The following is a 13573-nucleotide window of genomic DNA, read 5'->3' as shown; positions in this document are numbered from 1 at the left end:
ATCACAGGTTAACAGACATTGAGAGCAAGATCACTCTCTTATCTCCCCAAATATCCATTTCCACAAAACTACAGGTATATAGTAGATGAGATGAAACCAGGAGTCAGGATCTACAAATCACATATGAAAGCAGAGCAGAAGGTAAGACCACTTGTTATAATTAGCAGGGCCATAAGGAGCTTGGCTGAGCCACCTGGAGCTTTTGAGTCTCCATGGTACACGGTTCAGGGGAGGGCACTGCCATCATCAACTGCTTTGAGAACAGGAACCCATATGTGCACCTGAAACTGTTCCCACAGAGAAGATACACTATGTCCACATGCCACACAACCGGAGCATACATGATTCCTATTTGTAGTTGTGACACTCTGCATTTAGCACTATGCTGAATGTAATAATCAATGAATGAATGAATGCCATCCATCCAAAATTTAAACGTTGTAGGGACAATCAAAAAGGGACAAAGCACAATTGTCCTACCTCATTGTGGAAGCCAAGATGACACAAAAAGTGGGATTGACAAGAAGGATACGTGCCAATGCTGTCCTGCAGACAGGGCACGAACGAGACACAGGTCTCTTAGTTCTCTGCTGACCACTCTTTCTGCTATAAACACTGACTCAAATATTCCTCTGAAAACAGGTCAATCTCAAGGACTTATGTGCAAATAAAAAGTCTGTAACTTACTGTAATGGAAAAGACATTGATTCACACATAACTCAGGGGAGCTAGGTGAATTACTGACCATCAATGAGACCCGAGGCAATCCCTAACCTCTGTCTAGATCTTGAGAACAAGGGTTTTCACATTGCGTGCCTGTGGGAACCACTCCTCCTCCTCGTTCAATGTCCCTTACCCTTGCAAAGTCTTAAGAACTTTTGCTTTTAGTCTTAAGAACGGATTCTTGCTTTAACAGGTTTCAGAATACTACTGTAGACTGTTTTGAGATTATTTATAAAACAGCCAATATCGGCACCTACTGCCCACATTGAACACTTCTGGGCAAAGCATCTCTGCTATGTCATAGTCAACGGATGCCTAATGGAAAAAGTACCAGCTGGCTATGGGTTCCTTCATCTTCAAGAAGAGGGAAACTAAACTGGCTGATTACAATAGCAAGTACTGAAAATCAGGTACACGAATAAAGATGTTATTTGCAAAATGTCTGATGTGCCAAAATTCACTATCCATCTGGAGATTGTTTAAATGTGGTCTGCTAGACTGGGGTGAAGAATAGTGCGTCTCGGTTGGCCCTCAAACCATCTGCACCTCAATCACCTGATGAGCCTGTGAGGTCGCAGTCTCCAGGGTTTCTAACCCAAGTCTTAGGGCAGGATCAGAGAATCTGATTTTTTTTTTTTTTTTTTTTTTTTTGAGACAAAGTTTCCCTCTTGTTACCCAGGCTGGAGTGCAATGGCACAATCTCGTCTCAAGAGAAGATGCATTTTAACACGCTCCCCTGATAGTACTTCTGCCCACTAAAGCTGAAAGTCCTAGCAATGCAAGCCTTACTGTGAAACTATTTTTGACTTGAATTGAGTGCCAGTTTCAGAAAATCAGTCATTTCATTTTAAACTTTATTCCCAGTAGGAAATATGAGACACATACAGATGGTGCCTGACTTACAACGGTTCAATTTAGGATCCTGCAACTTCAAGATGGTCAAAGGCGATTCCCATTCAGTAGAAACCGTACTTCGAGTATCCATAAACCATTCTGTTTTTTCACTTTCAGTACAATATTCAATAAATTACACGAGACATTCAACACTTTATTGTAAAATTGGCCTAGTGTTTGATGATTTTGCCTAGCTGTAGGCTAATGCAGGTGTTTTGAGCACGTTTTAGGCAGGCTAGGCTAAGCTGTGAGGCCTCAGTAGGCTAGGCGTCTTGAATGCATTTCAACTTATGATATTTTCAACTTACAATGGGTTTATCAGGACACAGCCCCATTGTACCTCAAGGAGCATCTGTATTGAGAACGTATTAATACACTGTCAGTTTCTTGAGGGACTTCATTCTAATAAATTAAACAAGTAAAAAGACATTCAAATTCTCAAACTGTCTTTTAATAAGATTTATAAAACTACCCTATCATAAAATAGTATTAATAATTTAATATAATGAACAATATCCCACTTTTCTTTCACACACCATGACTCCATTTCCTTAGCAAGAGACAAATGCCATAAACAAATAAGCAATTATCAGGCAGAACTACGACAGTGTCTCTGCTGCTAAGCTGGGGCACTTATGGGTAAATGATAATTTCCTGTCCTAATGATTCTCAATCTCCTTCTGCCCGAAACAAACCTGTCACTAATGAAAACCAAGGTTGGCATAGTCAGAAGTGGCTGAAATGCACCAAAAAGCACAACAAAACATACCTAAAATCCTGTATTTTGGTTTGGAAATGAAAGAAAAGCATTTCTCAAGACAGTAAATCATTCTAGAGTCTTTCGTCTAGAAAGCATTTCTGGGAATGCTTTAGCCACCCATTGCTGATGCAAGATAAACTCACTTAACCTTTAGGAGTTTCACCAGTCACAGTGGCAGCATTAAAACTCCCTTTTCCTCACTTAAGATGCAATTAAAAAAATGAAAAATTTTAAGTAATAATATTGAGAAACTCACATTCCCCTTTCACTAGTATGAACTGTGCTGCCCAGATGATTTGAACACCAGTTCCATCATAAAGGGGCTGACTGTGCGTGGCTGAATAACATATGACTATCTTTTGCTCTACATATTGCATGAAAAAGCTCAAAATCCAGAAATCTCAACAAGAGTTTTCATTATAACTGTACACAGTAAGTCAGATTGCAGATGAGCATGTGTTTATATTTTAGATATACCACCCCAATCCACCAAAAATTCTTTCTTCTAACTTCCTGTTCCTAAAAAGAAAACAAGACCACTTCCTATACTCTTGCCCTACAACTGAGATGTGTCTTCCCACTACCGAATGAGCTGGTTCACAGCATGGAGTCAGTAACGGTGACTGCTATTATCACCACTCTCATGAGCATGACATGCAGGTGGCATCTTGTAAGTTTCGTCTCCAATTAACTGAATTACACACTTCATCTTTTCCGATGACAGTACAGGGGGACTGGCTTAGACTTCTTTTTTTCTTTTTTTTTGAGAGGAAGTCTTGCTCTCACCCAGGCTGGACTGCAGTGGCACGATCTCGACTCACTGCAACCTCCGCCTTCCAGGTTCAAACGATTCTCCTGCATCAGCCTCCCGAGTAGCTGGGATTACAGGCATGTGCCACCATGCCCGACTAATTTTTATATTTTTAGTAGAGATGGGGTTTCACCATGTTGGTCAGGCTGGTTTTGAACTCCTGACCTCAGGTGATCCACTGGCCTCGGCCTCCCAAAGTGCTGGAATTACAGGCGTGAGCCACCGCGCCTGGCCGGCTGAGACTCCTGGCAGAGGAAAAATTCAACAACAGAGTACTAGGCTAAGTCAGTTTACCATGAAGAATTTTAAGTATGAAATTCCTACCTATTACACACTCAATTAAAATACGTATGTCAAAGATGCTATTTTTTAAATTACACGATTCAAATAAGAAAAATCTAATTATTTAAACAAATGTTTAAAAATGTCTACACTGTTCTAATGTTTGCAGCAGTCTTAAATTTACTTCAAATCTGTATTTTCACTGTGAAAAGGATAGTAAAATCATATGGAGCAAAGTAATTTCCAAATGTCTACTTTTTAAAAAAAAAAATGGCTAGGATATTTAAAGCAAACTTACCTTCAGATAAAACCATACTCTCAATAATATATACAGATAAGTAACTGTTAAGATTAGACACTGATTTTTCTTTTTGTGCAGCTGAGACCATCTGGAACTTTCCTTCTAATATGAAATAGGTCCAGTATAAGCAGGACTTAAAAACAGCTTCTGGCAGCATTTCTGATTAGGCTGCTACTGCCTGTGCCTGTGAGCTCAATTTATAAGTCTGTATAATACATACCCTGTGATCATCCGTGTTGACATGGAAGATATTAGAAACCAAAGATGTCTCAGAAACCTGGCATTAAAGGCTAAACTGTAGAGAAGCCTAAAAAGGAATAGGGGAAAAACACAGAACAGTAAGCAATTACTTATTCAAAACATTTCTTTTTTAAAAAAAAAGCAATACACTGAAGATCAACATACAGTTTAGCAAATCTCTGTGCTAATACCACAAAAAGCTGCCTCAGACAACCAGCCATTTGATGAGAACACTGAGACACGGCTCCCAGAGGTGTCAATCCGCGCTGTTACCAAGCTAGGAAAGCGCCTCCTCCCCCGTGGCTGTGAGACCTACCCCAAAAGATGAAGATATAAGCTGTTTCCACGCACAAGTTGAACCTGCTCCCCCTCTGCTACATATCATATTAATATGCCACAATATTCTACATTACTACTGTTATTACTGCTAATACTTTTTTTTTTTTTTTGAGACAGGGTCTTGCTCTGTTGCTCAGGCTGGAGTGTAGCACCACAATCTCGGCTCACTGCAACCTCTACCTCCTGGGTGGAAGTGGTTCTCCTGCCTCAGCACCCTGAGTAGCTGGGATTACAGGTGCCTGCCACCATGCCTGGCAAATTTTTGTATTTTTAGTAGAGATGAGGTTTCACAATGTTAGCCAGGCTGGTCTTGAACTCCTGATCTCAAGTGATCCACCTGTCTCAGCATCCCAAAGTGCTGGGATTACAGGCGTGTACCACTGCACCTGGCCTATTTAACACGTTTAAAATTTGTAAAATATTTAGTGATGGACTCAAGTCACTTTTCTTGAAATACAAAAAAATGTGCTATTAACACCTCAAAAATAAATCTGAAAAATGTATCTTAAAGACTTTTAGGCCGGGCATGGTGGCTCATGCCTGTAATCCTAGCACTCTGGGAGGCCAAGGGAGGCAGACTGCTTCAGCCTAGGAGTTTGAGACCAGACTGAGCAATGTGGTGAGACCTCGTCTCTATGAAAAGCTGGGCGTGGTGGCTGTAGTTCCAGCTACTCATGAGGGTGAGGTAGGAGAATCGATAGAGCCCAGAAGTTCGAGGCTGCAGTGAGCTGAGATCGCACCACTACACTCCAGCCTGTGTGACAAAGTGAGATCCTATCCCAAAACAATAAAAATAAATAAAAATTAAAAACTGTTCCTCTGTAATATTAGATTTTAAAAAGATGAACTTTGTAAAGAATGCATGAGCATTTAAATTAGCCCTATGTTGTATATGGCATGTTTGTGACAGGATAAATATTCTAGCCATAATTGTGTAATCAGCTAGCATAAACATTTTTTTAAGAGATGAGGTCTTTCAAAATCCAATAAAAAAAATCTTGTATTTGATCGGTCGAGTAATTTCCTGCACTCAGTCCAAAACATCAAATGCATTGTTCCATATCGGCACTTTCTGAGTACACCATAGGAATTATGGAGTAGTGATTAAAAAAACAACAACTACTGAACTCCATTCTTATTTTAATGTAATGCATTTTGAGATATCCAGATGGCAATAAGGGTACATCATTGAAAAAACAGTGAAAGCATGAAAGAGCATGTGAAATTTACCTAGAAGCAGGAAATCTTAAGCTAGAAAGAATCTATTAGATCATTCAGCCCAGCTATCCTTCCAATGTCATGTAGGCTAAAAGCAATGTTTGCATAAGAAAATGAAGGGGCAGTAATACATCTGTTCTAAGGTCCTTCCAGCTCAGAAGTATTATGATTTTATGAAAACATGCATGATGTTTATCAGTCACACGCCATGACAAAGTGAGGACACACTGCATTCATTCCAGCAAGAGCAGAATCCCAAACGGAGTTTCCAACAAATATTATTTAATATTATTGGAAAATATTACTTAATAAATATTTAATATTATTGGAAAAATGAAAAAAAATGGTAATAAGTTAAAGGAGACCAATTGAGACATGTAACTAAGTATGCTGTCTGTAATTAGTGTTCGAGCAAATTTCCACTTAAAAATCACTCTGAAATATGGCCGGACATGGTGGCTCACGCCTGTAATCCCAGCAGTTTGGGAGGCTGAGGTGGGCGGATCACTCGAGGTCCGGAGTTCGAGACCAGACTGGCCAATGTGGGGAAACCCGTCACTACTAAAAATAGAAAAATGAGCCGGGCGTGGTGGCAGGCGCCTGTAATCCCAGCTACTCAGGAGGCTGAGGCAGAAGAATCGCTTGAACCTGAGAGGTTGAGGTTGCAGTGAGCCGAGATCACAACACCACACTCCAGCTGGGCGACAGAGTGAGACTCGGACTCAAAAAAAAAAAAAAAAACTCTGAAAAAGATTATACTGTTGAAAAGGGGAGCTGTATTAGAAAATGATAATAGGATAATAGATACCTTATCTCTGAGATATTTAAAATCCTTACCATATACCTGATAGGAGTGTTAACTTTTTTCCTTGCCTTTGTGGAGTTTTATTTGCTAAGAATACGCAACCGTCATATGGAAAAAAGAGTAAGAAAAAAGCTACGAAAAACATGAACTTTTGAAATAATTTGAGAAGGTAGTATTTGCTTATTTTCTCTTTAGTTGAGAAACTTTAAAAAAAAATGTTATTAAAACAAAACAAGGCAAAATAATGTTAGCCACATTTCATCTCATCTACCCAGAAATCATCAGTCAATATCCTGCTATAAATCCGTCCAGATCCTTGTGTGTACACATGGAAACAAGAATGAGTTCTTCCTACACGTTCTACGAGTTTGTCACTAAGATTATAATTAACATCTTTCCACATGAATGTATACATATTTCTGGAATACTATTTTCAGAAATACACATTTAAAATACACATTTTAAAATTTATATTTCAAGCTAACCTTGAGAGAATATTTATTAAATCACTCAATAAGCAACAATAAAACAAATTATTAAACTTCTAAAAATAAATTTCTGGGCCAGGCGCTCACGCCTGTAATCCCAGCACTTTGGGAGGCCTAGATGGGTAGATCACCTGAGGTCAGGGGTTCGAGATCATCCTGGTCAACACGGTGAAACCCCGTCTCTACTAAAAATACAAAAATTCGCTACGTATGGTGGCATGTGCCTGTAATTCCAGCTGCTCAGGAGGCTGAGGCAGGAGAATCACTTGAACCTTGGAGGTGGAGGTTGCAGTGAGCAGAGATGGCGCCACTGCACTTCAGCCTGGGTGACAGAAAAAGACTCCCTCTCGAAAAAAATTTAAAAAGACAGACAAATAGAGTCAGCAGAAGATGGCAAAGGGCAGGAGGCCTGAGCTCAGTGCGCGGGAGAGGTCTTCTGGGCTGCGACCTCTGAGCACGCAGGATTTGCAGAACTTAATACAAATGTGAAGAACTTGCAAAGACACTTGAAAACAGCCAAAGGGATGACATATCAAGAAATAAATTGGCCTTGGCAGAACTGTATGAAAATGAAGTGGAGTGCAGATCTTCCAAGTCTGACAGACCTAATGCTGCAGTCTTCAAGAGCCCATGGACACCACCTCATCGTCATTCACAGGTGGAGGATACAGACTGGGCAATTCCTTTTGTAAGCAGTCTGAATATATCTATGGAGAAAATCAGCTGCAAGATATTCAGATTTTGCTTATACTGTGGAGCAATGGTTTCAGTTTAGATGATGGAGAATTGAGACCTTACAATGAATCAACAAATGCTCAATTTCTGGAGTCTGCTGAGAGAGGAGAGAGGCTGGGCACACTGGCTCACGCCTGTAGTCCCAGCACTTTGGGAGGCCGAGGTGGGCGGATCACAAGGTCGGGAGATCAAGACCATCCTGGCTAACACGGTGAAACCCCGTCTCTACTAAAAATACAAAAAATTAGCCGGGCGTGGTAGCGGACGCCTGTAGTCTCAGCTACTTGGGAGGCTGAGGCAGGAGAATGGTGTGAACCCGGGAGGCAGAGCTTGTGGTGAGTTGAGATCGCGCCACTGTACTCCAGCCTGGGCGATGGAGCAAGGCTGTCTCAAAAAAAATAAAAGAGAGAGAGATTCCCCTGGAGTTTCAGTGCCTTGTTCATGGTGGCCAAGTGAATTTGGATATGGAGGATCATTAGGATCAAGAATACATAAAACCTAGATTGAGGTTCAAGGCTTTTAGTGGAGAAGAACAAAAACTTGAAAGCCTTACACCTGAGGAGGATAAATCAATACTTAACGCAGTTGTTCTCATTGATGATTCAGTGCCAACAACAAAAATTCAAATCAGGTTAGCGGATGGGAGTCGTTTGATACAAAGATTCAAAAGTACACACAGGATCCTGGATGTCCGGAACTTTATTGTACAGTCTTGTCCTGAATTTGCAGCTCTTTATTCTTGTGACTTCATTTCCGAATAAAGAGCTAACAGATGAAAACCTGACACTGCTAGAAGCAGATATTCTTAACACTGTGTTACTCCAGCAACTAAATAATACTGTTCCTATCCACGCAGTAGCATGTGGGAATAGATGATGTGTCATATTAGTAAGGACAATACCTCCAGCATTAAAAAAAAAGATGATTATTTTTACAGATAAATTTTGGTTTTATTGTTATTCTGTCTTCCAACCCGAATATAGACAAATCTGGATCAGGAACAGACCTTGAGATAAGTATGTTTGAGTTTTTAGTTGAAGGACTGGCTTATGTTGATAGCTTTTGGATTTGTAGGCAAATCAGTTTGTTACATGCTTAGTGTTAATGTAACAACATTTGTTTGCAGAAAAAAAAATGGACAAAATCCCTTTCTGATAAACGCATTTGGTAAAATTTGCACTAGTTTCTTGAGGCAGCACTGACCAACAGCCACTAAGAAATCTTTCTATCAAATAAGTTGAAAATTTGTAATAAATACTGAAAAGTGTCTATTTTGATTTTGAAATTGTTTGATCATACAATAATTATTTCTCCTATTAAGATTTTACGGCCGGGCGCGGTGGCTCAAGCCTGTAATCCCAGCACTTTGGGAGGCCGAGATGGGCGGATCACGAGGTCAGGAGATTGAGGCCATCCTGGCTAACACAGTGAAACCCTGTCTCTACTAAAAAAATACAAAAAAAAAAAACTAGCCGGGCGAGGTGGCGGGCGCCTGTAGTCCCAGCTACTTGGGAGGCTGAGGCAGGAGAATGGTGTAAACCCGGGAGGCGGAGCTTGCAGTGAGCTGAGAAACGGCCACTGCACTCCAGCCTGGGCGACAGAGCGAGACTCCGTCTAAACAAAAAAACAAAAAAACAAAAAAACAAAAAAACAAAAAAAAAAGATTTTATACATCCTTTTTACTTACTAGTACATTTATTTACTATAAATATATTACTAGTATCAGAAACTAAAGTTTTGCCTTGTATTTTACAGAATTATGACTGTTGTGAACTTAAACAGAAACACATAATGGTCAGCAATTCTTTTTTCTGAGATGGAGTTTTGCTCTTGTTGCCCAGGGTGGAGTGCAATGGCATGATCTCCACTCACCGCAACCTCCGCCTCCCAGGTTCAAGACATTCTCCTGCCTCAGCCTCCCGAGTAGCTGGGATTACAGGTAAGTGCCACCATGCCCGGCTAATTTTTGTATTTTTAGTAGAGACAGGGTTTCTCCTTGTTGGTCAGGCTGGTCTCAAACTCCTGACCTCAAGTGATCCACCCACCTCAGCCTCCCAAAGTGGTGGGATTACAAGCGTGAGCCACTGCGCCCAGCCTAAAGGTCAGCAATTCTTAAGAAGATATGGTAAACAGCAGCAACATTTCAAAATCGAGTAATTACAGTCCCTCCCAAAGCTTGCCTTGATCACATTCATTTATTCATTCAACACATTTTTCTAGGAAACTCACTATACACACTAAACACTCTTCTATGTGCTCAACCTAGAATGTCTTCTCCACAACCAGACTAGTGTAGAAATACAGGAATGTATATTCTGTTGGACAGACTAGATCAAAAGAATTACCAGCATAAATGTTTGCATTTCTGAAGCCAGAAGTGTTTCCTTCTCCCCAGACACCACGTCATCCTTAGTTATCACTTCTGGTTAGTTTCCCATAGCCACCATAACAAGTTACAAAATGTGGCTTAAAATAGCACAAATTTATTATCTTAACAATTCTATAGGTTAGGAGTCCAAACGGGTTTCGTGGTGCTTTTAAGATCAGTTTGTTGGCAGGGTTGCAGAGGAGAATCATTTCCTTATCATTCCACCTTCTAGAGGACATCCACATTCCTTGGCTTGTGGCCTCCTTCTTCCACCTTAAAACCCAGCACTGTTTCATCTCTACGACCCGTCTGTTATCACATCTCTCTGGCGCCAGCCTGGAGGGGCTCTCTGCAGGACTCATGATTAAAAACCAGCACTGTTTCATCTCTACGACCAGTCTGTTATCACACCTCTCTAACGCCAGCCTGGAGGGGTTCTCTGCAGGACTCATGATTAAAACCCAGCACTGTTTCGTCTCTACGACCAGTCTGTTATCACACCTCTCTAACGCCAGCCTGGAGGGGTTCTCTGCAGGACTCATGATTAAAAACCAGCACTGTTTCATCTCTACGACCCGTCTGTTATCACACCTCTCTGGCGCCAGCCTGGAGGGGCTCTCTGCAGGACTCATGATTAAATTAGGCCCACTGGATAATCTGGGCTTATCTCCTCGTCTTGAAATCCACAGTAACCTTAATTACATCCGCAAAATCTCTTCTACCATTTAAGGTTACATACAGGTTTGGAGATTAGGACATTAACATTTTACATGGAACATTAGTCTTCTTGCCTACTACAGTGCCCCCCTATCCCCGCTCCACCCCTGTGTTAAAGATTCAGATCCATCACAAATAAATTTACGTCACTCATAGGTGTTCAAAAGTCACAACCCATTATTACAGCATCACCTCTAAATCCAAAATCTTATCTGAGTCTCACCAACTCAAAAGTCTGAAATCTCACACTAAAGCCATCTAAATTTGGGAGAGGATCTGGGTGTGATTTCTGGGGCACAATTCTCCTCCATCTGTGCACTTGCGAACCTAGAGAACAAGTTATCTGCTCCCAAGTATGATGGCGTGACAGGCATACAGTAACAGTTATACACATTCCTGTTCAAAAAGCAGAAACTGAGATGAAAAAAGGACCCATCAGCACCAATCAATTTGCAAAACCAGCCAGGCACTGTCCTTTAAGTTTCAAGGCCTGGGAGTAATCTTCAGCTCACTGCTCAGTTCTCTGGGCTTGTGACTGTCTCGGTCATCTTTACTTTTTCACGAAAGGTAGCACACGTTTGCAGCTGAGTATCAGCTTCTCAGTTTGTTTCTTATGTTCTCTAAAGCTTTCTGCTAAAAATGGTGGTTTTCTGCTGCTATAACACTGTCAAGAAACTCGTGGGTCTCTTACGTATGTCATGGAGATTCACTCATTTAGACAGGAGGCTCCTCCCGTATCTTTCCTAGAAAATCCTGTCTCTATTTTTGGCTTTCTCTGAAATAGCTGAGAGGATCTATGATTTACACCCTTAATCTCTTCAAAGAGCCTTTTGTGTGACTTGATACTCAGACCTTTTGATGTTTCTGAAGTATTAGCAGGTTATACAGCCATACCTTCATCACTTTCTCTAGAGAAGGCTGTCCTGACAGTGAATCTCTTAAGCTTTAGTGGCTGTTACTTTGAATAGGCCACGAATTTCCCAAATCATCAAGTCCTGGTTTCTTTATATGTAACAGTTCTTCCCTCAATTTATCTACCTCCTTCCACGTTTTACTATAATCAGCAAGAAGACAGCAGGCTGTACCTTCCACAGCTTGCTTAGAAATATCCTCAACTAAATATTGAAGTCATCACTTAAAAATTCAGCTTAGCTTTTCGCCACTATGTAACAAGGACCCCTTTCCTCCAGTTTTCCAATAACATATTCCTCATTTTCTACCAACTGTCTATTCATGATGATTTCGATATTCTACAGCAGTCGAGGTATTCTCTACGATACTTTCTTTCTTCAAGGCCTCCCTAGCATTAACATTCCACATTTCTACTAACAGTCTGTTTAAGGCAATTCAGCTTCTTTCTGGCAAGCTCCTCAGACTTCTTCCAGCCTCTACCTAGTGCCCAGGTCCAGAGCCATTTTCCATTTTTCGGTATTTGCCACAGCAGCACCCCAAGTACCAAGAAGTCTTTGATGCCCACTCGCTGCCAGGTGACTTGAATGTGCTACTAGATTTGGAATTCACCTTTCTCCAGGGCCACTGCTCATTCCAAAGCGGTGAATTTACCTGTGCTAGGGGTTTTCATACTGGGAGTGCTACCAGAACTACCACAGGATGAAAGTGGTGAGCCCACCACTGCAGAGAAGTTTTCTCAGCACCATCATTTAGAGGAATTCTTCTCAAAACAAGCCCTATTCCTTTTCACTTACTGAAAACAAACTGGATAATGTATATCAACCAGCTCCATTTCAAAAAGATTACCAGGGTAAAACAACTTTTTCATGGGTCAAAATCATCTTGAACATTGTAAATCAAAGGGCATTGTCCTGTTTTGGATTAACAAAACAGGAAAAACAACCAAATCTTGTAAAATTATTTGAAATTTTCTTGTTTTTATCATTTCAGTGCCTATAGATGCACATGCAAAAACAACTGCCAGTTTTGTATATATTAGTCTTCCAAAATATTATAATATTTATATTAGGAGAGAATTAAACATCCAGGAAGGATGAACAGTATTTCATGTGTGCTATGTAGTGTTTTGCTTCATTGAGAGTCATTTTCATGAATTATTTTTACTACTGCAGTCATCTTAAATTTATAATCATCTCAAAAAAGATGTCACAATGAACAGACAACCATGCGTGAGGTCAGTCATTTTGCATGATGTACGTAATCAAAAAGTTTGAAACGTCTGTTTACTAATAAAGAATGTTTTCACTGAAAAAAACATACAAAAAAAACAAAGACAAATCTCTGACGGTTATTTAGTTTGGGGCTCTACTTCTAAAATGCAAAGAAGTGATATTCTTCTCCCACATAGTGGGATGGATTAAAAATTACTCATTAAGCTTTATTTAGCTGTAACAATCCCATGAGTTAATCAGTAAGCCGGGTCATAAATTCAGGCCAGTTATCCATGGGGACTCTCTTGAGTTATGAAGGAGAACACAATGGAAGACACTGGCTCCCACACAAGGAATCAAGGCCACCACAGCACGGCATCCTCTGAGAATTCCCGGCTAAGTCCAGGTGCCACAGGTAAAAGAAACAGTGAGGCACCCAATGATCTGTCTAACTTACAGCACGCAACGACAAATGCAATAATTTGTGTTTTTCTGTTGAAATTTTTCTTTAAAAAAAAGTATTACTGGATACTTCTAATGCCATAAAAAGCAATAAAACAGACATATAATAATTTGCATCAGATAATGCAAGATTAAAAATAAATTCCAAATGTCCTTACTAATAAAAATTTTAAGGTATATTTCTTATGAAGACAAGTCGCTAAAAAATTGTTCTTCACAAACTGGTAGCTAAGAATAGAAGATAAGCTTTAGACAGTCAGATGTGTTAACGTTCCAGTACTAAAACCATAACCAATTTAAACAGTCA

At 40.3% G+C, this 13573-nt stretch overlaps 1 protein-coding gene and 1 pseudogene across 2 annotated transcripts in view; one reads left to right on the top strand and one right to left on the bottom strand.

Moving 5' to 3' along the window:
• The window catches only part of UBE3C (ubiquitin protein ligase E3C), a 136598-nt gene that overhangs the window by 64864 nt on the left and 58161 nt on the right, over positions 1-13573 (bottom strand). For both annotated transcript variants that reach the window (XM_007983619.3, XM_037991056.2), the window contains exon 11: positions 3992-4078. In XM_007983619.3, the coding sequence (XP_007981810.2) occupies positions 3992-4078 (87 nt within the window). The remainder of the gene's footprint in view (positions 1-3991; positions 4079-13573) is intronic.
• Positions 7158-8567, top strand: LOC119621567 (UBX domain-containing protein 2B-like; annotated as a pseudogene).

This window comes from Chlorocebus sabaeus, chromosome 21, assembly GCF_047675955.1.
Source record: "Chlorocebus sabaeus isolate Y175 chromosome 21, mChlSab1.0.hap1, whole genome shotgun sequence".
Lineage (NCBI taxonomy): Eukaryota > Metazoa > Chordata > Mammalia > Primates > Cercopithecidae > Chlorocebus > Chlorocebus sabaeus.
This window is presented reverse-complemented; position numbering and strand designations above follow the sequence as displayed.